The sequence below is a fragment of the Vipera ursinii genome (genome assembly GCF_947247035.1).
Source record: "Vipera ursinii genome assembly, chromosome: Z".
In the NCBI taxonomy this organism is placed as follows: Eukaryota; Metazoa; Chordata; class Lepidosauria; order Squamata; family Viperidae; genus Vipera; species Vipera ursinii.
In genome coordinates, this window is record NC_139517.1 from 121,832,416 (window position 1) to 121,857,256 (window position 24,841).

The window sequence follows — 24,841 nt, forward strand, 5'->3', positions numbered from 1 at the left end:
AGAGGTGTAACATGGGAGTATCGAGATATTCTCATAAGCACCCGCGTGGCCACATTTTGCACCAGTTGAAGCCTCTGGGCGCACTTCAAGGGCAGCCCCATGTAGAGAGCATTGCAGTAATCCAGGCAAGAGGTGACAAGGGCATGGGTGACCGTGCATAGGGTATCTCGGTCCAAAAAGGGGCACAAGTGGCGTACCAGGCAAACCTGTGCAAAAGCCCCCCTGGTCACGGCAGTTATATGATCTTCCAAATTAAGCCGTGAATCCAGGACACCCAAGTTGTGGGCCCTTTCTGAGGGGGGCAATATCTCCCCCCCCATCAGAAGAGATGGAACCTGTACAAGATGCCGATATCCACAACCACTCGGTCTTGGAGGGGTTCAGCCTGAGCCTGTTCCTTCCCATCCAGACCCGCACCGCCTCCAGGCACTGGGACATCACGTCAAGGGCATCACTGGGTTGGCTCGGGGTGGAGATAAACAACTGGGTATCATCGGCATATTGGAGATACCTCACCCCAAAGCCACGGATGATCTCACCCAGCGGCTTCATATAGATGTTGAAGAGGAGGGGGGAGAGAACTGACCCCTGAGGTACCCCACAAGAAAGGGACCTCGGGGTAGATCTCTGCCCCCCCTGCCACTACAAACTGCGAACGGCCCGAGAGGTAGGAGGAGAACCACTGTAAAACAGTGCCTCCCACTCCCAACCCCTCGAGCCGTCGCAGCAGGATACCATGGTCGATGGTATCAAAAGCCGCTGAGAGGTCAAGTAGGACCAGGACAGGGGGCTGTCTAACAAGAGAGTTCTGGGTAATAATAATAATAATAATAATAATAATAATAATAATAATAATAATAATAATAATAATAATAAGAAGAAGAAGAAGAAGAAGAAGAAGAAGAAGAAGAAGAAGAAGAAGAAGTAGTAGTTGGAAGGGATCTTGGAGGTCATCTAGTCCAACCCCCTGGTCAGGCAGGTTGTTCCACTGGTTAATTGTTCTCACTGTCAGGAAGTTTCTCCTTAGTTCTAGGTTGCTTCTCTCTCCTCGGTTAGTTTCCATCCATTGCTTCTTGTCCTGCCTTCACTATGAGTGCAGCAGCAGCCAAAAAAACTAATGCAATCCTGGGTTGTATAAACAAAGGCATAAAATCAAGATCACACAAAGTATTAGTACTGCTTTATAAAACCCTAGTAAGACCACACCTGGAATATTGCAACCAATTTTGGTCACCATACTACAAAAAAGATGTTGAGACTTTGGAAAAAGTTCAGAAAAGAGCAACTAAGATGATTAAAGGCCTGGAGACTAAAACATATGAAGAAGGGCTGCGGGATTTGGGTTTGGCTAGTCTAAAGAAAAGAAGAAACGGGGTGACATGATAGCAGTATTCCAGTATTTCAGGGGTTGCCACAAAGAAGAGGGTGTCAAAGTATCCTCCAGAGGGTAGGACAAGAAACAATGGTTGGAAACTAATCAAAGAGAGAAGAAACCTGGAATTAAGGAGAAATTACGGAGAAACAGTGAAGACAATTAACCAATGGAACAGCCTGCCTTCAGAAAGAGGGAGCTCCATCACTGGAGGTTTTTAAGAAGAGACTGGACAGTCACTTGTCTGAAATCCTATAGGTTGTCCTGCTTGAGTGGGGGGCTGGACTAGAAGACCTCCAGGTTCCTATTCTATTCTATTCTTCTATTCTATTGTATTCTATTCTATTCTATTCTATTCTATTCTATTCTATTCTATTCTATTCTATTCTATTCTATTCTATTCGATTCTATTCTATTCTATTCGCACGCAGAGGGAGAAAAGGCTACAGCTCATGGCTTTCATCCCCACAAAATGAGGGCCTCACTATACCTTGCCTTCTTTAAGTCAACAGTTTATACACGCGCAGACGCACGCGCTCTGCAACCGTCCTTGCTCTAACTGCCGTTTCGTGCAGAAAAACTCGGCTTCAAAGCCTTCACACTCCCTCCCCGGCGGGAGTCCCAACAGTCTGGTTGCAACATTGCTTTAGCCTGAGATCCTTCCACGCACACCGAAAAGTAGGGCCTCAGCCGTTCTTCCCTTGGCCGAGAACAGGGCGCGGAAGGAAGGCCCTTCGAAGGGAGGAAGAGAGCGCCCGAAAGACTCCTCCGAGTATAAGCCTGGCCCGGAAGGACCAACCGCTGGGCAGCAGCACCCAGCAGGCCAGGCGGGGCAGCTCATATTGCTGGATGCCAGATGGGCAAGGCATCCCAGGCGAGAGCGCCCTTGCCAACGTCAATTTGATCCTACGAACGGGCAGCCACGCTCTTTGGAAATCCCCGCGAGCGGCGAAAGTGGCCGGCTGGACATCTCCCCACTAGACTAGACCAAGGAGGGAATCCACCTGTTGGTGCCGCCGCCCACCTTTCTTCAGCCAACTCTCTCCCTTGCAAATGCACCGCGGCAAACCCACGCGCTGTGATCTGGGTGGGTGGGAGACCCAAGTGTTTTAAGAATAAGTCTAGGCACGCGCAAGGGGTGGAGGAAAGTTGTGTGTGTGTGTGGGGGGGGGAGAAAGACACTAGAGAAGGAACACGCTGGCCTTGGGGAAGGCATAAGAGACGCAGGGGAGCTTTCTCCACGCCCGCGCGTGGGTCTGACGCCGGGGCGAGTTGGTAGAGAGCGGGGCCTCCTGCGTGGCTGACCGCTTCTGTGGCCTCGAGAAGAGCCTCGCCTTCTTCCCAGTTGGCCCAGCTGCCTCGCCTGCTCCCTCTCGCGGAGTTCGCCCAAGAGCCGCTGCGCCCTGGGAAGTTCCACGCTGCCCGAGCAGTCCCCGCCTCGAGCGCTTTCCAGCTCCGAAGGATGACGCTTGCTCGCTCGCTGGTGCTCGCCGGACGGACCGTTTTCCCAAAAAAGCGAAGTCGCGCGCGAGAAAGATCAATCCCCCTCTCTTCGCTCAGGCCGTGGGAACCGTAGGCCTCGATCCGAATCTGGCGAAGGACCAGGGGTTTGGGGGAAGGAGAAACGTCCCTCTGAAGCCCAGACGGTTTGGTTGGAGAGGCTCCTCATCGCCAGTTTTAGCTTCTACATTTACAGCTTACACTTCCACTAGCAGAAGCCAACTTATTTTTCACTTATTTAAAACATTTATACAGCCACTCATATTTCAGTCAACTCTAGGCATCTCCCAAGGATGCAGAGCAGAGCAAAGTTTTTTTGGGGGTGGTGGTAAATCGGATGAGGATGAAGGAAAACCAAATTATTCCTACTGAGTTATTAGTGGGGAATGATATATGCTGCTGGGGCAGTCGTTTCCGTGCTGTATCTGACAAAAAGACTCCATTGACCATAGGTAAAAACAACCATAAACGAATCCCTTTTGGGAAAACAAGTGACTGTAGCTCTCAAAATGGGTTTATAATAGGTTCACTCCACTGTCGTTTTAAACTTCAAGCAAATATTTAATTATAGACTTGCATTCAATACTTATAACGAGGATAATAACTAGAGTGAGGAAATTTTGGGGTAAAAGAGATTCAAGATGAACCTAAATCTGTTTCCATCTCTTTTGGAGCATAGGCAGCTAGCTCTGATACAGGTGGCTACTTTGCCTCATGTACTAAGCCAAACCTAAATATGGTGCATATTGTGTCAAGCAAATCATTGATAAAGTCAGGGTTAGGAAATCATGCTAAGGTTTGGTTTATTGGCTAAGCCATAAGTAGCTGTGTTGCACAAAACAAGCCTTGCTGGACAAACATAATGGCTGCATTAACAAGATATGCTAAGCCGATGCAAGAACTGTGGCTTAGAATTCAGACTAAAATGAGAACAATGTATATTTGTCTATTGGCTTTAAAGGGGTTATTTAAGCCTGAAGAACAAGCTAGTGTGCAAGAACTGTTGTGTAACATTTGTTCCTCAGCCCTCTGTGAAAACTCCCTGCCGTCAACAGATCCTGTAAAATTGAGCAATAACACAAAAAACTGCTTGTAGGCCAAGCAAAAATTTTTGCTCTGGTGAAAAATATATTAACTTCCAGAAGAGGAGAATTTCTGTAGCTCAGGATTGAACTGTGGAGACTTTGGTGCTTATCAGCACTACTGAATGTGGCGTTTGCTCCCTCTTTATATATGGTAATTTACCCCGTGTTGGTGGGACTGAGATTTTTTTGATTGTTTGTCTGGTGTTAATCCCTGCTTATCTGAGTACTGGTTGTGGGAAGGAATTAATGAATAAATAAATGAATGCATGCATTCATGAATGATTTGGACAGTCCAGCCTTGAGATATATTATTGGGTATTATAACCTGCTGATGATTCCAGGCCCTCAGCCAATGGGTGACCTCCACTCAGCAGTTTCATGTAGATTTTAAATACAAGGAGAATCCTGAGGCTTTCCACAAATGATTCCCCCCCACACACACACACACCCTGCACTAACTGGAACAGATCACAGAGAAAGGAGGTGTGCCACCCTATTAACAGTATTTCCCACTCCCAGTCCTTGCCTCCAGTCTAGAAGTTTCGGAATCAGTAAGAAGATCAAAGAGCACAAGGATGGATACGCTTCTCCAATCCATCCCATCCATCAGCAAGTGTGACCAATGCCATGTCCATACTGTGCCTTGGCTCAAAACCTCACTGAAATGGGTCGAGGCGATATCTTTGTTCCGGGATTGTCTGGAGCTGTTGCTTGATCACTTCTCAACAACCTTCCCTTAAAAGGAAAAGTCAGAGGAGACTGGTCAAAAATAGTCCAGGATCATTGGCTACAGCTATGGCTTCTTAAAGAGGGGACATGCCACGACTTCCTCTTTCAAAGCCAGAAGAAAAATCTCTCTGAAGGAAGCTGATTTCAGGACATGGTCCCAACCCACAGATCCACTCCTTAACCCAGGAGGAGCCTGAATCTATAAATGGTCAAGCTCACATTCTGAAGGGCATACTCACATCTTTAGGAATTCCAGTTCAAACCCATTTTTATGTTTATACAGAACCATGCCCCAGGGGCCTCAACTTTCTCAACCAGAGTGGATTTGAATGAATTATTCACCAAATATTCCTCACAATGGCTCTGCAGATGTTCCTTCCCCAGCAAAAACTGAGCTATCCTAAAGAGAACTAAACCGGTGGCTGCTGGAATTTACAATAAAGAAGAAAAATAATGCTGTTTTGTCACTTTTGTCGCCACAATGTCATTCTGAATATGGGGCTTTAATTATGCTTGATTATTACTCAAGGACACTTCTTTTTCTGGAGCTCCCCAAAAAACCAAAATGGATCCAAAATTGACACATAGGGAAAGGCCACAGAGGAATAATGGGGTTCAAGCACTCTGCCACTATCCAGTATAGGTTGCGACTAAAGTCTCAGATGAATTGCGCACCTAGTTCTTTGGGAAACAACCTAACAGGCTTCCTCTCCCTGTAAGGTAAGGTCACATCAGTAAGGCAAAGGGCAATCAGAAAGTCATCTGGCCCTGTTAATGGACTCATATTAATGCCTTCCACTATTCAGCCTGGTGCAATTAAAGGTAAAGGTAAAGGTTCCCCCCGCACATGCGTGCTAGTCGTTTCCGACTCTAGGGGCCGGTGCTCATCTCCGTTTCAAAGCCGAAGAGCCAGCGCTTGTCCGAGGACGTCTCCGTGGTCGTGTGGCCGGCATGACTAGACGCCAAAGGCGCACAGAACGCTGTTACCTTCCCACCGTAGTGGTCCCTATTTTTCTACTTGCATTTTTACGTGCTTTCAAACTGCTAGGTTGGCAGAAGCTGGGACGAGTAACAGGCGCTTACTCTGTTATGCGGCACTCGGGATTCGACCTGCCAAACTGCTGATCTTCTGATCGACAAGCTCAGTTAGTGGGTTAGGACACCCACTGAGCCACCGCGTCCCTCTGGTGCAATTACCCTTAGCCAAAAATGGCTTCCAGAGTGTAACCACTGTAATGCTTTGGGGCCTTTATGACTTGAACAGGCCTATAACTGCCTGCTGTTTTTTACAGCCCAACCTCAACCAGATGACCAGAGTCACACAGATGACAGCAAATCTCTTCCCCCCCCTCCCCAATTTTCCTGTTTTCCAGCTGGTGCCAAACCTGGGATTCAAGTGAGAAATGTTTCTAAGCGGGGAACTCTACCCAGCTCATGCAGGTCTTGGTAATACAAGTGAGATCAGCCATTTCATCCATGATTGAATTGTGAATGAAGACAGATTTATTACAGAGTAACCTAACATTCAGGACCAACATCCAGAGTTGTTGGGTATCATAACATGCTATTAAGGAGCCAAAATATAAAGTGATTACTGGGATTACCAAGGATTGAATGTGAAGACAGTTCTCAAATAATAATGGCCCTATGGCCTTGAGCCATCATACTCTCACATCTGTTACAATCTCAATGTTCCTGCTTGCCATCTCCCCACCCCCCGCCCTAATTTCCTCCTGTCTCTAGTTCCCCCTGCCCAGGCCAAAATACTCATATTCCTAACAACTACTAGCACCACCCCTCACACTACACACCAACTCAACCATAGGCAAACTAGCACAGGGCTTTTCAACCTTTTCACCCATTGTACCACTTTTAGGATACGGCAATATCCGAGTACCACCAGTCGCCTAGCAAGGTGTCAAAAACTTGATGACCCCCACCCACCACAAAAAGGAAAAAAGTGATAAAGTACAGGTAGTCCTTGACGTACAACAGTTCACTTACTGGCTGTTCAAAGTTACAATGGCACGGAAAAAAGTGACTTATGACCATTTTTCACACTTATGACTGTTGCAGCATCTCCAGGGTCTTGTGATTTACATTCAGATGCTTGGCAACTGATTCATATTTATGACGGTCACAGTGTCCCAGGGTCACGTGAAGTGACCAAAACCTGCTGCAACCACCCAGCAGATGGGGGGGGGAGAATAAAAACCAAACAGCCCCCCCACTGCCAATTCTCAACAGAAATGCTCACACCAATGAAAACTTCAGACAGAAGGAAGAGCACAGGCAGCGGCTGGTGGCTTGTGGGGCGGGGAAAAGGGGGCAGCTTCACACCCCCCCCCAAAATGAAAGCAGGATGAAAACTCCAAAAAATGACCAGGAAAAAAGGTTAAAACGGGAAGAGTGTCTCTTCTGAACAAGAAAAAAAAAAGATCACATCCGCATCCAGCTCTTGGAGGTGGAGTGGGGGTTTTTTCATTTTTTGCCCCATTTTGCTCTTTTAAAAAGACTGCCCCCCAACACCAGAAGTTGCGCGCCGTCACCGTTCGCCTGCTGCGTCCCCCATAGACCCAAATCCCTTCTTTCCGTTCCTTTGAAACAAACAAACAACCCCCCCATCCTCCTGTTCCTCCCTTCTGAATTACAATGAAAGAAAAGTTTTTCCTTTTGTTTTTTTCTTTTTGGAGTTTTCATCCTGCTTTTGTGAGAGGGCAGCATCTGGGGGGTTGAAGCTGCCCCCTTTCCCCCCCCCAAGCCACAGCCGAGCAAGACGCCTGCCTGCCTGTCCAGCGGCGCTCTTCCTCCTGTCTGAGGTTTTCATTGTTGTGAGCATTTCTGTTGAGGATTGGCACCAGGGGTGGGGTGGGGGGGGTGTTTGGTTTTTATTTCCCCCCCATCTCCTGGGTGGTTGAAGCAGGTTTTGGTCACTTCACATGACCCTGGGACACTGTGATCGTCATAAATATGAATCAGTTGCCAAGCATCTGAATGTAAATCAGAAGACCCTGGAGATGCTCCAACATTCCAGCTGATCGGTGCTTCTTCTGGGCTCAGCAGAAGCGCCGGGATCAGCACCGAGCTCCAGCTGGAGACTGGCGCTCATCCTGGCACTTCTGCTGAGCCCTGGCAGCCCCGAAGAAGCCCCGATCAGCTGGAAAGCGGCGCTGATCCTGGCGCTTCTGCTGAGCCCTGACAGCCCTGAAGAAGCCCTGATCAGCTGGAAAGCGGCACTGATCCTGGTGCTTCCGCTGAACCCTGACAGCCCTGCAGCTCCAGCCGTCTCTCGTCATGCTTGTGCAGTGCTGCTGCCGGTTCAGCTCATTCCCCTCCCCTGCTACCACTTTTCTAGGATGGTCGTGTACCACCTGGCAGGTGCCAATGTACCACAGGTGGTACCCGTACCACTGGTTGAAAAGCCCTGTTTATAATAATGTAATAAGTACACGTACCACCAATTGAAAAGCCCTGATCTAGCAGACAGTTGTCAAACTCGCCACACCACGTGACGTGTCACGACGTATCGCAACTTTGCATTGCCGGCAATGGGGTGGGCACAGCTTCAGTATGATGAAACCAGCCCGTGGGCTGGCAGTTTGACACCCCGGATCTAGCATCTCACAGGAGCATCAGGGACACAACCTGGGCACTCCTGTCCTCATGTACTCAACAGCCTGTATGGGTCTATATTCTGTAACAAATTCTACTATCCAATGAAATTTTTTTTCTGTAGTTCAGGATTTGAATTGTTGTGGTCTTGATGCTTTTTGAGCTTGGTTGTTTTCCTGCAGTGGTTTTGCTACTACCACGTTTCCTCAAAAATGAAACCTACCCTGAAACTATGCCCAAGCTTGATTTTTTTGAGCTTGGGCCTAATATAAGCCCTACCCACAAAATAAGGCCCAGCTATGGTAAGATCGTCAGCCAGATGGGGTGTGTGCAGGGAAACAAAAAGTTTGTAGGATTAAAAAAAAAAGTTCAGTCAGACCTTCCAACTTTGCAAGATCTTCTTTTTTTTCCCCGTGAGAAGTTGGAAGGTCTGATTTTTTTTTTAGCCCTACACTCTCTATCTCCTGTACATGAAAATAATAAGACATCCCCACAAAATAAGATGCAGTGCCTATTTTGGAGGCCCCAAAATATAAGACCAGGTCTTATTTTCGGGGAAAGATGGTAATGAATTGGGCTGTAATATTTAATTTTTTTAAAAAAAAATTTGTATATTGTATTTTATTGTACAGTATTGCCCTGTACACCGCCCTGAGTCCTTCGGGAGAAGGGCGGTATAGAAATTAAATTAAATTAAATTATTATATGATGATGATGATGATGATGATGATGATGATGATGATGTAATATAGATATTTTGTTACATTATCAGTGTAAGGGACAATGGAGTTTCCTGGTTGTTAACACATAGTCCCTTGCCCTAACACTCATAAGTAGGTTGTAGTTTCTTCCTTGATGATTCCTTTATTATGCTGTTTTCTTTTCTTTCCTGTTTTTCTTGTGCTGTTTCCTGCTTATTTGGTGTTGTCTGCTGGAGGGTGGGATAACAATAGTTTATATATATATTAATAATAACTTATTAAATATATATGCTATTTGACTCCCAGCAATTCTGGATGGTTTACAGTGGTTAAAAATATGCAGAAATCAATACAGAAATTGAGCATGCACGGGCGCGCACACACCACACCACACCACACAACAATAATTGAAAAACAAAACAAAAACCTTGAAGGAAAGACAAAAGAAGAAAAGGGTGTCAGTCATCCTTGCAAAAGATCTAAGCAAAGTGCTTGGGATGTGTTGTAGATTGTTTGCTTCTTTCTCAGCGTCTTTTTTTAAAATTCCATTTATATCCCGCCCTTCTCCGAAGACTCAGGGCGGCTTACAAGCTTAGCAGTAGCCTTCATTCTATGTATATGCCTGCTTATTAGGGCTTTCACACACACCCCCAAGCGGCATTATTACAAAGTCAGCTTAATTGCCCCCAACAATCTGGGTCCTCATTTTACCTACCTCGGAAGGATGGAAGGCTGAGTCAACCTTGAGCCTGGTGGGACTCGAACCTGCACTAAATGCAGGCAGCTGGTGTTACTTAAAGAGGCATTAGCCCACTGCTCCACCAAGGCTCTGTTTGTTTGCATCTTTTAAATTGTACATATAATTGGATGTATATCTATTCATTGACAACTGATTTGTCAGAATGTCAGGTTCTATCATGCAGCCTGTAGAACCGTAGACCCTTCCTGCCTTTCCTATCCAGGTATAAAGATCACCACAGAAGTATTGATGAAGTTATGAAGGGATCCAGGCCATCTCCAGGTCTATGGGAAATGTCCAACCTTTACTCTGGGCAGCTGGTGAGGAGCACATGAACACCTCAGGTGGTGTGCAGCTGGACCTCAATTGGAGCCAAGGCCTGCTAGCCACCAGCCATTTTATGTTCAGCCATCAGGGAATCTCCACTCCATCAAACTGCAGGGGTCTCTTCAGCCCAGCATCGGCCTCTGCCATAATTCTTCATGTCTCCATCATTGCTCACATGAATATCCAAGATGACTACACTTTCAAGACCTCCAAGCTCTCTGCACATGTCAAAAAGTGTGCTGGCAAGTGCCCTGTGGGTCATTCCCGACCACCTACATTGACCTAAGAGTTATCACAACTTTTAATCACAGCAAACAATAAACAACTCAAAATAAACAACATCCAAACAGATTTTGATCCCACCATAACTAAAGCCCACTTTCAGATACCACTTTCTGTTGCCGGTGGTGGTGTGCTGCCACCATGTGGTTGTTTGGGGAAATTATAATATGCTATCTTGACCTGGTCAGCCAAACCCCTCCTACCCTATTACATATTTCCTCCTTCTCCTGATCATGTGCCTTACACCCCTCCCCTTTCTGGGATGGACTTCCTCCTTCTTCTCCCTGGGGACTCTCCTCCTCCATAACCGGCAGATACACGTGCTCCTCCATAACTGGCAGACACACGTGCAGACACTGGGAGTCGTTACTGTCTTTTGACCTTGAATACCGTCCATATATCATCTGTCTACACCTTGTCTGCTGTAATCTCATCTGCATGCAAATAAAGGTATTTCTGGATGATCAAGGTATTTCATGAGTTCTGCTATCTGGAAAAGAGCTGTTAACAGTGATAACATCTGCTTATACAGACCAGCACCGAGGTCTTAACAAAGGGATCAATCACAATACAGCAGTTTGATCCAGAATAGGTGGTATTGCAAGAATGTGAGCAATTTTTTTCATCCTGACCAGCAACTATTCAGAAGTATTGGCAAAGATAGATTATTATGAGAACATATCCATATGCCATACATATTCCAGATTTTGCAGCCATTACACTGTGCATGCCCATTATGCATGCCCATTGGCCTAGCTCATTTCCTAGCTCCAAATTTCATGGGGTTTTTTTTCAGTCCAGTGTTTATCAAAATATGTGGGAATGGAATAAATAAATAATATATCCCAATTTCTGTCTGCTGCCCTTCCAAATACTGGTCTTTTCAACAATGTTACCTCTTGCTTATGGCTTTAGAGATAATGTCCCTTTTTGAAAATAAGCCTTTTTTACCAAAAAGATAAATATGGTTGTTTTAAATGCACACTCAGGAGATTGTAAGGTTTACCCATGATATCTTCAAAGGTCTTTGAGTTATAGCAATTTTGTTGTTACTCTTAACTGATTACATGACTCCACAGTAAGCAGACTTACTTAAAAGATGATAGTTCAATCTAAAACTGTTTTCTGACAAAAGAAAGAAATACTTTAAAAAGGTTGGGAAGGATGACGATCAGAAGCAAAATAAGCTTCTTGAATAACACATCAAATGAATATTACATGATGCCAGAAATGTGCAGTGAGGTTCCTTCTAGTTATATGGAAGACAAAATATTGGAAAGTTAAACTTCTAAATTTGGCATAAAACAGGGAAATGGAGGGGGGCAGGAAAGGCAAATACTTTTTTGAGCACTTATTTATGAATGAAATGTAAATACGATCGACTCCCTGCTATAGTGTATCATCATCATCATCACCCCCTAAAATCCTGATTCTGGGATACTAAACTGCATACCCTTCCTCAAAAAGCTCTCTGCCAGTAGAGTTTGGGCTTCATTCTGTACTTGGCTGGACAAGTTAAATCCCATGTAATGAGGCTTAACCCCCTCACTGAGCCTCAGAGAATCTGGGCAGGGGGCCAACCAGCTAGGCCCGTATCCCTGGGGAGCGGGATTAACACAAGCGCCATCCCCTTCGCCATCCCTCCCCCATCCCCGGAGCAGTGGCAGAATCAGCAGCTGTTGCAGCCAAAATTGCTGGAAACCAACCCTCTCCTTAGGCGCTCTCCCTCGCTCCTTTTCTCTCACACACTCTGTGCCAATTTCATTCCCCCGAGGCTTCGGTTACGCTGGCTCGGGTCTCTGGTCTGGAGCCAAGCGCCTCCAATCAGCGCTAGAGGAAACACTCGAGTATCGGCAACGCCCTCTGTGTGCGTACAGGTAACACGCGCCCACGATGGCCACCTTTGCGGCGCGGCTCGAACGTTCCCCGCCTACACCTCTCCCCCACGTCCACCTGGTCAGTCTGCGCCCTTCCCTGTTTCCAGTCCGGCCTCCGCTGACCTCACTGTGGGAACAATCGGTCTGATGACGCTCCGCCTATTCCAAGGCGGCCAGTTTCTGAAGACAACCCGAAGGCTGGAGAGACGTCGAGGTGAAAATTACAGTTGTGGTCACGAAGTCCACGTGTGCATATTTGCTCAGCGTTTTGCCGGCGATTCTCCAGGCGCCCTCCAAGCGAGCTAGGTCTGGAGCTAGCCAACCAGCGATGTCAGCTGGCCGCATCCGAAGCAGTGGGGAGTCGGTCCCGCTGAATTTCACGGACCAATTCGTCTGAATCCAGCCAAGAAGTGAGTCGGCTGCGTTCAGGCTGGAAAAGATAGCGAAGCAGCCTTTCCCAGTCTGACGCTGTCCAAAATATTGGACCAGCTCTTTTTATTTGTAGCCAGCAGAGCCCAACAGCCAACATCTCTGAGAGACATCAAGAGGATAATGTCTGGTGAATAGTACAGTATTGCAGCCAGCTTTCTGGTTTTGAAGAATAACACTTCTATTGCAGCAATCAAAATCTGATTCAACTTTTATATTAAAATTGCATTTCTATTTTATAACTCCCATTCTCAGTTCTTTTATGAAAAACTGGAACAGATTCAAATATGTCTACCCAAGACTTGTGGATTGCTGTATGACTAAAGAACTAAGCCAACGTTTTCCAAACTTGGCAACTTTAAGCAGTGTAGACTTCAATTCCCAGAATTCCCAGCCAGTAGCCAAATCATTACAATAAATCATATTATACAGTTGGCACACAGGCTGAAGTTAACACTAACTGTAAACACTGACACGTTTCCTTAACTCCCTTGTTTTAACCTCTTCACAAGCAAAGACTTTGTGTTATTTAATGTATCGTGAGATAATACCATCTTGACTATATATCCAGGAAAGTGTTCAAATGAAACATTGTATTTACTCAAAATACTAAAACAAAAGCAGCTGAACTGCATTATAACTTACGCTATTTATTTCTATACCACCCTTCTAATGGTTTTCTGTGGGTTATAAAGTACAATATTATTAATATGTACTACTATTAATAATAGAAATGGAAAACAGAAAAGCTAAGAGTGGTTTTGAAAGGCTTCAGAGAATAATTTTTTTGAGTAAGAGAGGGCTTGCTTCATTGTCTGAGCAATATAATTGTCGTATAAGTCTATAATATATAATAAAATCAAAATCATGAATTTGAGATGGACAGTCATATAAATTGAAATATGAAATTTAAATAAATAAGGGCACAACCGTGGCAAGGCTGGAGGGGTTGTCAAATGGACTGATAGGAACTAATGCTTTATGTTCAGGATAGGCTGCAAATTGTGTAAGGCTTTGAGTTCAGAAAATAAAGTTGGATGACCCCAAATAATTTTAGTTTCTTCAGTAAACTACTGTTTAGCAGACTCGATCTGAGTACACCTCTCAGCCATGGGGGAAAAAGTTTGATTCATAATGGATAAATAAATTCACAATAGCTCAAATTCTTGAGAGGACGGAAAGCGGTAACAAAAAAAATTGAAAGGTCCTGGGGGGGGAGGGAAGCCAGATGCCAAAGACTATCTAGTTCCCAAACCAGCTTCGAAGAGGGCGCCTCCGTTGCGGAGAGAGGTGGGCACGCCTGACACTTTGGCACCTAACACCTGCAGGCTGGGTTGAGACGCCTTGCAGGGTTGCGTGCAGCGGTTTGTTTAGCACAGCTGACAACTCGCGCGCGCCCGCGCGCACACACACACGAGCGCGCGCGCGCTCTGCTCCCCGGGGGCCTTCCTGGGCTCCCCCAACTCCGGTCCGTTCGTCTCTCTGCTCCGGGCTTCCAGGTTTCCCGCCCAACCGTCGCCAGCAGAACCCGTGAGGTCAGCGACGGCGGCGCGTCGAATGAGCTGTCTGGGCTGAGAAAAAGGGGTGGCCGGTGGGCGGGTGGCTTGGGCAGGCGCAGTGTGGGGCCCTGCTGAGGGAGGGAGGGAGGGGGAGAGAGGGCGGGGCGCAGATCGAGCGCCGCCACCGTCCTCCCCTCCTCCTCCTCCAAAAGAGGTGTTGAGGAGAAAATATCCGCCCGCCCCTCAGCTCTTGTTTGTGTGGGGCAAGCGAAGGGGCACACCGCCTCTTAAGTCGACGCGGAGCCTTCCTTGCGCCGTTCGCGACGTCGATGGTGGCTGCTCAGCAACCGCCACCTCAGGGGCGGGGGGGAGGGGCTGGGTCGGGCAGCCCGTCAGTCAGCCGCGCCGTCAGTCACGTGCAACACCCTCTGAGGCAGAGCCGACGCTACCTCTCCCCTTCCCTCCCCCCCTCCAACTTCCTGGCTCGCGGCCGGGCCTGAGGGGACCGAGGGAGGAGGGAGAGCAGCCTCAGGTCCTCCTCCTCCCCCTTTCCCCCTCCCGTGACACTACAGACGCACATGTATGCCACACGCGGGGGCGCGCGCTCGCACGCACACACAAACACACACAGAGAACCCTAAACCCCCCCCCCGCGCGCCTGTCCGTCCGCCCTCCCTGCGTTCTCGCTCGCTCGCTCTGTCTTTCAGCAGCGGCAGCAGCAGCAGCTGGAGGAGCTGTCAAAACTTCATCTCCACCGCCCTCCGCCCGCCCGGGCCGCCGCCTCCACTTCCCCCCAGGGCGGGGGAAGGGCGCCGGGCCAACGTACAAGGAAGCGACGGACTCCTCAGCCGGAGCGCCGCCGTCTCCAGCGGCTCTCGAAGGCCGCGTTTGCCAGCCGCCCGCCAGCGCGCCCCAGAGGGGAAGGCGTCGGCCGTGCGCGAGGGCCTCCGCGGGCCCCCCGGCCTCCCCCCCCTCCGTCCAGCCCCGCCGGGGGTCTAATTGCGTGTGACTGAGGCGGGCCCTCCTCCTCCTCCCCATGCGGCTACCTGCGCGCTGGTCCGCCGCGGCTGAGGCCAGCAATGCGAGGCGGAGGTAGAGGAGGAGGCGGAGGAGGAGGCGGTCGTGGTGGCCGAGGAGCCGCAGGAGAAGGGGAACCGCAGCAGCAGCCGCCGCCGCCGCCGCCGTGGCCGTTGGAGCAGGAGGAGCGTCGGGATCGCCCTCGTCCTCCCGCACTCTCGTCCCCGCTCGCCGCCCTCCATGCTTCGCCCCAGTCCGGCTGACTAGGATGTCAACCGAGCAGCAGCCACCGCCGACGCCGCCACTCCGCGAGCCGGGGGCTTCCCCCACGGCCGCCACGACAGACAAAAGACCGAGGGGCCGGCCTCGTAAAGATGGCGCTTCCCCTTTCCAGAGAGTCAGGAAGAAGTAAGTTCCGTGCTGGCGTCGCTGCGGGCCAGAGGAAGCGCGGAGGAGCGCTGTCAGCCCCGCCGGGGCGTCCGCCCTCTCCTCGGCTACTCCGGTTGCCGTGTCGCCGGCTCCCCTGGCTCTTCTGCCGCCTCCTCACCTGTGCCCTTTGCCCTGCCCCGCTTCCCCCTTCTTTTGTTTTTGTCCTTTCCTTGCCCCAGTCGCAGTGCCATATTGGGAATGGCCCGTCTCCCCCTTTCCCCTCTACTTCCTTCTCTTTTTCCCCACCGTCCCCCCCCCCCACCTTCCCCTCTCCCTTGCTTTCCACTTCCATTCCCCTTTCTCTGCTTTAACACTAAGGAGGCCTTTTCTATCCTTTTTTTTTCTCCATAACTTTCTTCTTCCTTATTTGTCACCCAATTTTAATCTAGTTCTTTCCTTTTTTTAATTACTTCTAGCTCCATCCACTCACACATCCCCATTTTTAAAATTCCTAATCTTCTCTTTTTTTTAAAAAAAAAAAATTATTTTGAAGTGATTCTCCCAGAAGTGGATTACTTCCCTTCCGCCCTTTTTGTGGTGTACATTGCAAGTCCACCAACCTTAGGCATATAATTGTGTAATGGGAAGCTCCTCCCCAGGAGCTGTCAAAAGCCACAGCAAGGGGTAGTATGCACAACTAGCAGAGAATGGCTGGTGGAAAAACTGGGTTGTTTGGGCTTTGTTTCTGGATTCTGCCATATTTTCCCACTTGAATCCCAAGAGTTAATAGAATTCTTTAATGTGCTGAAATCAAACTTGTGTCTCATTCTTGCAACACTAGTTGATGTAAGTGTGGAGGAGCATCCTGTACTTTGTATTTGGCAGTCAATCAGGTAGTTTCGGTTTCCCAAGAAATAGAAAGTACGAATATATTTTGTATAGAGGTTCAGGACTGCTTTAATATTCCTCTATATATTATGTTAATTTGGGCTCACATAATTCCTGGATTAATATGCTTTTTGTGTTCATTTTGGAAGAGTGCAACGTGCCACGCAATCCCATGAGAGCAATGCTTTTCTTATGACGACTAGCAAACTTTGGAAATTAACTATTTTAGATTTTTATTTCCCCCCTCCCCCCAAATTAATGTGCTGTACTTGCTTTTAAAAGTTCATAAATGGAAAAGCTACATAGGAAAACCTATAAACCATTTTTATGCTTCTCTACATAATGTTGCTGTTTATATTTCTGTTTAATAATCTATTCAGTTGATGAGATAGTAAAACAAGCTTTTATCCGCAAGCAAAATTCAGACATGTATTTTTCATGTCATTTTTTACCTTCACTGCTTCTAGTATATTACAAAATGTTTAGAAGACAATGTATTTTTGCTTAAGGAAGGTGTCTAGTTTGTCAATTGATTTTTAAAGCACCAGAATACCATTAAGTCTTTGTCTAGAGTTCTTCACAATCATGGCTAGAAGTTCTGGAAACCATGGTTCCAGCAGAAATGGAGAACTGGATAAACTTTTCTGTAGTTGGATATTTGACCACTAAAGTTTATAATATCTCATCTGCTAGATAGTTAAGACCATGATGCAAGAGAGAAGTATCCTATGACTGTGAAATTGCTTGTATGTATATAGTATGCATAAAAAAACTATGGAAGGTGCTGTATAAGACAATTCTTCAGCAGGTCTGTATTTTTAAAGTAGTATTTTAAATTAAAATGTATATAAAATTTCATAATGCATTCTTGTTGACTACATTACCATTATAATTGCATATTCATAATTTTAATTTCTTATTAAGTATTTTGCTAAAATGCTTTTCTTTTTGGATTAAATTGTATATGAAATTAGTTGTAACTTGCATTTCTCATTAGTTGCATGTATCATATTTATCTTTTTCCTTAAGAGCTAATATGTTTTAGAAAGTGGCCATAGGTTTTCAAGTATTCCTACAACAGCAAAAATTGGAAAAACAATTGTATTTTAGTGAAAATTTGAATTCAGAACAGGTTCATAATAATTATTACATTGATAGTATCTTTTGGCAATAACAAGTTGTCTTTCCCTCTGTTTCTACCAGGTTTGCAAAATAGATCCAGATAAGGTATTTTGGCTAGTACAACTTATGCATTTCTACTTGCTATTTGAACTATTGCTTACTTTCTATGATTGCTTACCACTCCCTTTGATAATGCAGCTGTTTTTATTTGGTTCCACATGTGGGTTATACATTTTATTGAATGATACTTATCAGTGACCTTTTCATCATAAAATAAGTCCTATTGTATTCCCATCGTATCTGCTATGTATTCAAAATGGACAGTGATTAATATTTATATGTATGTGTGTGTATATGTGTATATATATGTGTGTATATATGTATGTGTGTATATATATATATATATATATATATATATATATATATATATATATATATATATATGGATCCTTGGTTTTTCGGGTTTTTCCCCGCGTAGAACTAAAGGTGTAGGCGCAACGTTTTGACGAAATCCCATCCGTCATCATCAGGCTAGTGGTTTCTGCTTCCTTCTTCTGGGAGAAGTATGTGGCTGCCAGAAGAAGGAAGCAGAAACCACTAGCCTGATGATGACGGATGGGATTTCGTCGAAACGTTGCGCCTACACCTTTAGTTCTACGCGGGGAAAAACCCGAAAAACCAAGGATCCACATACAGGCACCCGCGAAAACCTCAGAAAACAAATATATATATATATATATATATATATATATATATATATATATATATATATATATATATATATATATATATATATATATATATATATATATATATATATAGGATGCACACACACACACAGTGCTTTTTTTCTAAAAAAAAAGGTGCCGGAATTCTCATCTTTTTAATCTTATTTATATAATTTTATTTATTATTATTATTATATCTTTATATTATATATTTATATAATTAAAAAATTATATATTCAATTCTTGATGCATCTTTCAGGCATTCACCAAATAAACTAGAATTTGTTGTGAGCATCTCCTTAAATACAAACAGCTCATAAGCCGGACCTATCTATATTACCAACCACATTATTGATGGTTTGTACATACCATTTTAAAGATATGATCACATTGGTTCAAGTGAATGAGATGCTCCTATAACCCAAAATGCATGCTATTAATTAATCCCTGCCAAAATAGTTATTTTCATCAGACTTAGTTCATGATGAACTTAGAACATTAAGTTCTGTTTTATCAAATTAATCATGAAGACAGCATAGTAGGCTGCCATGGGGTGAAAAAATGTGGGATAGCTCCCCCATGTTTATATACTGCAAGTGGGTATAGTAAAGATGGAATATTATTTTTTTGTCTACTTAGAAAATGATGTGTTGCACCTTAATAGAGGAGGAGACAACTTTTGCATATATAGTATGACATATATTGAGTTCCTTTTGGAAGGACTAGCAGTGGGAAATAATAGATGTCTAATACAAGTGAATATGCTGCCTTCAACATATATGTGTTTAATTGATGGAATGTCATTGACAAGATAATGAATTGCAAAGAAATTGTTATTAATACATAAGTTAAAACATTTTGTTTCTATTTCTTTACAACTGCTGATAAAAAATGGCCTGGCTATGTTCAAATTATACACACAAGAGAACTGACTGTCTGACTGTCAGGAAATCTCAGAGATGTAGGTTAGATTGGGGAGGTGGGGGTTGGGGGAGGGACATAAGGACACCATAAGGAGACAATGCAAACCAGTTATATACTGTTGCAAAAATAAAGGCTACCCAGATGTCTCCATGAAATGAACAAGAGAAGACTTTAACTGAAAAAAAGTTTACCTTGCTAACCTGCATGGTTCTAAAATTAAGAAATGCCCTCCCTTGGGAAATGCATTTAGCCTTAACTTTTTTTAGAAAATGAATTAAGACATAGCTTTTTAATGAGCATTTATAAAAACATTTTTATATAATGTGTTTTTAGGGTCCTACTTATTTTGGGCTGAATTTTGTATTATACTGTAGAAACTAACAGCCAGTACCAGCCTGCCACCTGCCTAAACGCAGGGATCCGGCAATGGACAGGCATGGCCAGTGTCATAATTCACAGGACCTTTAATGGGCCTCCCCCTCCCCCCAGGCCCTCTTCCTTCACACCTGCTGCTAAGCCGCGGCTCGGGCAGCCTCACGTGTCTCCTCTGAACTTTGCGCGCAGCCGACGCCACAGCAGGTGTAGACATTTGAAATCAGTAAAAATAAAAACGAACTTCGGGATTAAGAAAAAATTCTTCTTTATTGCTGAGCTTTCGTCAACAAGCTGTTGACATCATCAGAGCAAGGGCTGAATAATAAGGGAGTCAGTACATACACTTATATGGTAATAATAACGGTCAAATTGTGGAATGTGGGTGTGGCCTACTCGTGACAAGCTCACTCATGTATAACCACAGTGGTTCTGGCTTTGTTGTAAAAGCCGGTCTCTGTTTGATTTTTAAAAGTTGCGCCTACCAGCTTCCTTCCACAGCAGAATCAGGCCTGCAACGACCGCACGCAAGGGAACGAGACGACCTCCTTGACTCTACATCGAGCTAAGAGCCTGTCAGCCAGCGCATGACTGCCCGCGGGACGATGAGGCTTACCCACCAAACAGCTGGTAGGCGCAACTTTTAAAAATCAAACAGAGACCGGCTTTTACAACAAAGCCGGAACCACTGTGGTTATATATGAGTGAGCTTGTCATGAACAGGCCACACCCACATTCCACAATTTGACCATTTTAACTGCCATACAAGTGTATGTACTGACTCCGACTCCCTTATCATTCAGCCCTTGCTCTGATGATGTTAACAGCTTGTTGGCGAAAGCTCAGCAATAAAGAATTTTTTTCTTATATCCCGGAGTTCATCGTTTTTATTTATTTATACACACACACATTTTTAATGTGGGTCAATGAGCTCATAGTAAAAAATGACTATAAAAGTTTATCTATTGAAATCGGTAAGATTATTTCCAACATTTCCATAGTCAATTTTGTAAAATGCTTCAGTTGATAGATGAATGGATGTTATGTTACTGTTTGCCTTTTTAAAAAATGTACTTCAAGAGGTTTACTGCATTTATCTACAAAAATACAAAAGTAAATAGTAGGGAACAAAGATAGGGTGAAGGAAAAAAGAGAAGTGTGGAATCGAGGGAAAAGGAAAAAAAAGTGTTGATTTCCAACTCCCTCTGTTGCAATAAAATAAGGTATCAACTTCTACTTTTCTATAGTGGTATAAACTAGCCATTTCTGTAATAACAAATCAGTCTAATCAGTAAAACTCAAAATCAATGTATCATTTTCCCCCCCTTAAGCACCAAGTCCAGAAGCGGTCTCCAAGTAGAAACAAAAGTACTTATATTCTTTTCTTTTATCAAAACAGTCAATGTAGTCATCTCCGCTAACTCCATTTTTGTAGCCATTCATCCATGGTGGGAATCGAAACATCCTTCCATTTTTGGGTGTAAAGTAGTCTTGCTGTCGTCAACTTATATAAAATAAGAGTTCCCAATTTTGTTTACATGTCTTTTTACATTAGGCCCAAAAGAAAGGTTTCTGGTTTTATCTTTATATTCACTTTAAAAATTTTCTGTATTAGAGTATGAATCCTACTCCAATATTTCTTTGCTTTATCACACATTCATCACAAATGATAAATAATCCCTTCTTTACATTTACATTTCCAATATTTCATTTGAGATACCTTTAAATACCAACAATACATCATTTTATAAAAGTTTTCTTTTACATTATAATTTAGTGTGGATTTTAAGCCTTTTGTCTACATATTCTCCCATTGTTCAGGCATCACACTATACCCAAAGTTCCTTGCCCACTGAATCATACAATGTTTTTCACATGTTCACTTTCCAAATTTAATTTCAGTGAAGTTTTTAACAAAATCAAACCATAACTCTTTTTATCTAGTTCAAACCCTTCTTTCATTTGTATGTAAACTAATGACAGACATGATCTTCTGATTCTAACTCTTCCTTAGACCTGAGGATAGGGTCACTGAAATTAAAGGATATTATTTTACCATAAGTCCACCAGTCCAGCTTCACCACCATTTCCTTTCTGAAAAAAGCTTCTTGGGGAGAAACCCATGGAGGCAACTTTATAAAAAACCTTGTTTTGTATTTGTATTTCTTATTTTATAGTATAAGCTAATAAAAACACTGCAATAAAAAAACTGGACATCCCAGGTCTCATCCTGCCTCAATGGCTGTACATAGCAAATATTCAGCAAATATTTCTGCAATACTGCAATAAATGCTGGGGTAAGGTTAAAAAAAGGACGCGGTGGCTTAGTGGGTTAAGACGCTGAGCTTGTCGATCAGATGGTTGGCAGTTTGGCGGGTCAAACCCTGAGTGCCGCATAACAGAGTGAGCGCCTGTTACTCGTCCCAGCTTCTGCCAACCTAGCAGTTCAGAAGCACGTAAAAATGCAAGTAGAAAGATAGGGACCACTCCGGTGGGAAGGTAACAGCGTTCCGTGAGCCTTTGGCGTCTAGTCATGCCGGCCACATGACCACGGAGACGTCCTCGGACAAGCGCTGGCTCTTCGGCTTTGAAACGGAGATGAGCACCGCCCCCCTAGAGTCGGAAACGACTAGCACGCATGTGCAGGGGAACCTTTACCTTTAAGGTAAAAAAAAAAGTTTGCAACCTTTATCTAAAACCAAAAAGGCAATAATTGGCTTTTAAAATAAAATCCCTGTTTATCCCTGACCACCAAACTTTTATGTGAATTGTGTTATATGGACACAAACGTATCACATATATTGTGGTGCTATATATTTGTAAGTTTTCAAGAAGATACTTGCAAGCCACTATACACCTCTTTGTCTTTTTCAATCCTAACTGGTACATTAAAAGATATTGTAGAAGCGGCAGAAAATGATTTGTCCCAATACGCTAGTTCTAACTACTTAATGGCTTACAATTCAAAACCAAGGTCTTTGGTTGCATTGTTAAATTCAGTGTATATGAAGAATATAGGTCTTTGGAGACACGTGATGTATAAATTATATGTTAACTCTAGTTTGTTTATATTCCATATTGTTAAATAGTTTGGCTTTCTGTCAGGAAGATTAGTTCATAGTTCACACCAAATAGATTTACTATCTAAGTAAAATTACAGGTTTTTTTTTCTTTTGATATGGTGAAATCATGAATGATACATGGTCTGGCTGGATCTGACAGGAATTGCAGCCTTCTTTAAAGATGAAACAATCAAAAATAGCTGCTGATTGCTGCCATTATCTCCAGATCTCATGATCCCAGGGCTATTTTTTTCATTAGTGCCTGAATGATCAGGGGACGCAGAACCCAATTTGTTAGTTTCTTCTATGGTTGATGAAAGCCACATGCGATAAATAAGCAACTTTGGTAACCATGGCTATCCTTTAGGATTAAAAAGTTATTAAATATATGCAGCTGTTATCTTCTAATTTCCAATTTTATATCTTAGGGATAATTATAAATTTAAAATATATAAAACCTTGTTATTTCTGTATCCATACAGTTTATTTTGAAACTATGCTTGCAATATTAAATTTTATACGACAATTATATTTTACGTTTCACATTCTAAAACTATTGCCATTCTGAATACCATTTGTTTAGAATCTAACTAAAAAAAGTGATTCTTTTGAAAAGACTTTCTAATTTTATGTGATTCACTATGAATTAATTTAAGAATTAAGTTAGAATTAAGGTAACTTATTTTGATATACTGGAAAATGTTTACATATATTGCATATGGTAATTTTAATGTCATAAACTTTAACGTTGAAATGAAATAATAAGCTACTAAAGAAAAGCTCCTAAAGAATAGGATACTTGAAAATCTGAGTGTTTATACCTCTTTACTTTGGTTATGTGGTTTTAAAAGACATAGAAAACAACAATTAGATTACTTAAAATTCTATTTGCTAGTCTGCCCAAAACATAGGAATCACATTTTATTTTGAAACAATCCCAGTGAATAATATTTTGTGACTAAATCAACAATAATAAAAATACCCCTTTTTAAATCTCTCCTATAATTAATCTTAAATGAATTTTGGTGTATATTTTCTTCCACTTATGCTCTTAAGTCTATTTAAGCATTTCATTCCAGCTTGTAGTATTTCAGAAAACTTAAGGCCTTTGGGCTTTTGGAAACCTTTATTCAACACCGTGATCAGTTTCCATTCAGTCCTCAGCCAGAGCTTTGACAGATTTACCAGCTCTAATGATTAGAAAATACTCCAGTATATTTAGGAACCCCCTCCTAAAATCTATAAACCTTTGATTGTATGTCATCTTAGTTCCTCATTTCAACAAAAGTTCAGAATCCCTCCATTATGTTTGTTTTTCCACAAATATAATCAACAGGCTGGTGTGTATATTTGTAATTGGAAATGAATGCAAGCCTGCTTATAACACTGCTTTTCATACTCATCTATGAGCCTTGGTGGAGCAGTGGCCTAATGCCTCCTTAAGTAACACCAGCTGCCTGCAATTAGTGCAGATTCGCATCCCACCAGGCTCAAGGTTGACTCAGCCTTCCATCCTTCCGAGGTAGGTAAAATGAGGACCCAGATTGTTGGGGGCAATAAGCTGACTTTGTAATAATGCCGCTTGGGGGGGGGTCGAAAGCCCTAATAAGCAGGCATATATATAGAATGAAGGCTACTGCTAAGCTTGTAAGCTGCCCTGAGTGTTCGGAGAAGGGCGGGATATAAATGGAATTAAAATAAAATAAAATAAATAAATCTAATTATGAAGTGAATGTAAATGGGGGACATCCCCCCCCCTCGGAGGTTATCTGCTCATTCTATTAAGTTAGATAAGGTGAGCACACTCCAGGTCCCTTCCCTTAAATCTTGTTACCTGATGTTTCAGTGGCCACTACAGCCCTTTAGAATAGTCTCCCACTTTTAGCTTTCTGGAAGGCCAGGGCTGTGAAGATCTGGCTCTTTCCTCAGAGTATTACAGGGCTGTGATGGGGATTAGGCTGAGAGCTTGTTTGGTTTGGTGCCGGGGGTGGTGGTGGAAAGGGTATGTTCCTTTTTATCTGTTTTTGTTATTTATTTATTTATTTATTTATTTATTTGTTTGTTTGTTTGTTTGTTTGTTTGTTTGTTTGTTTTATATACCGCCCTTCTCCCGGAGGACTCAGGGCGGTTATGAGCCACTTAGAATCATTATATCAGACAGGTGGCCATATAGGTCTTATATATGCATACCTACAGTTTCAGTTGTG

At 43.8% G+C, this 24,841-nt stretch overlaps 1 protein-coding gene across 3 annotated transcripts in view; it reads left to right on the plus strand.

The window, feature by feature from the left end:
- Positions 1–15,038: 15,038 nt before the first annotated feature.
- Positions 15,039–24,841, plus strand: part of KMT2C (lysine methyltransferase 2C) — a 187,654-nt gene continuing 177,851 nt past the window's right edge. For 2 of the 3 annotated variants that reach the window (XM_083376963.1, XM_083376964.1), the window contains exon 1: positions 15,040–15,577. In XM_083376963.1, coding sequence (XP_083233089.1) covers positions 15,438–15,577 — 140 coding nt within the window. In that variant the 5' untranslated portion in view covers positions 15,040–15,437. Of the gene's footprint in view, positions 15,578–24,841 lie in introns of all 3 variants that reach the window. The other variant, XM_083376965.1, reaches the window with a different exon arrangement.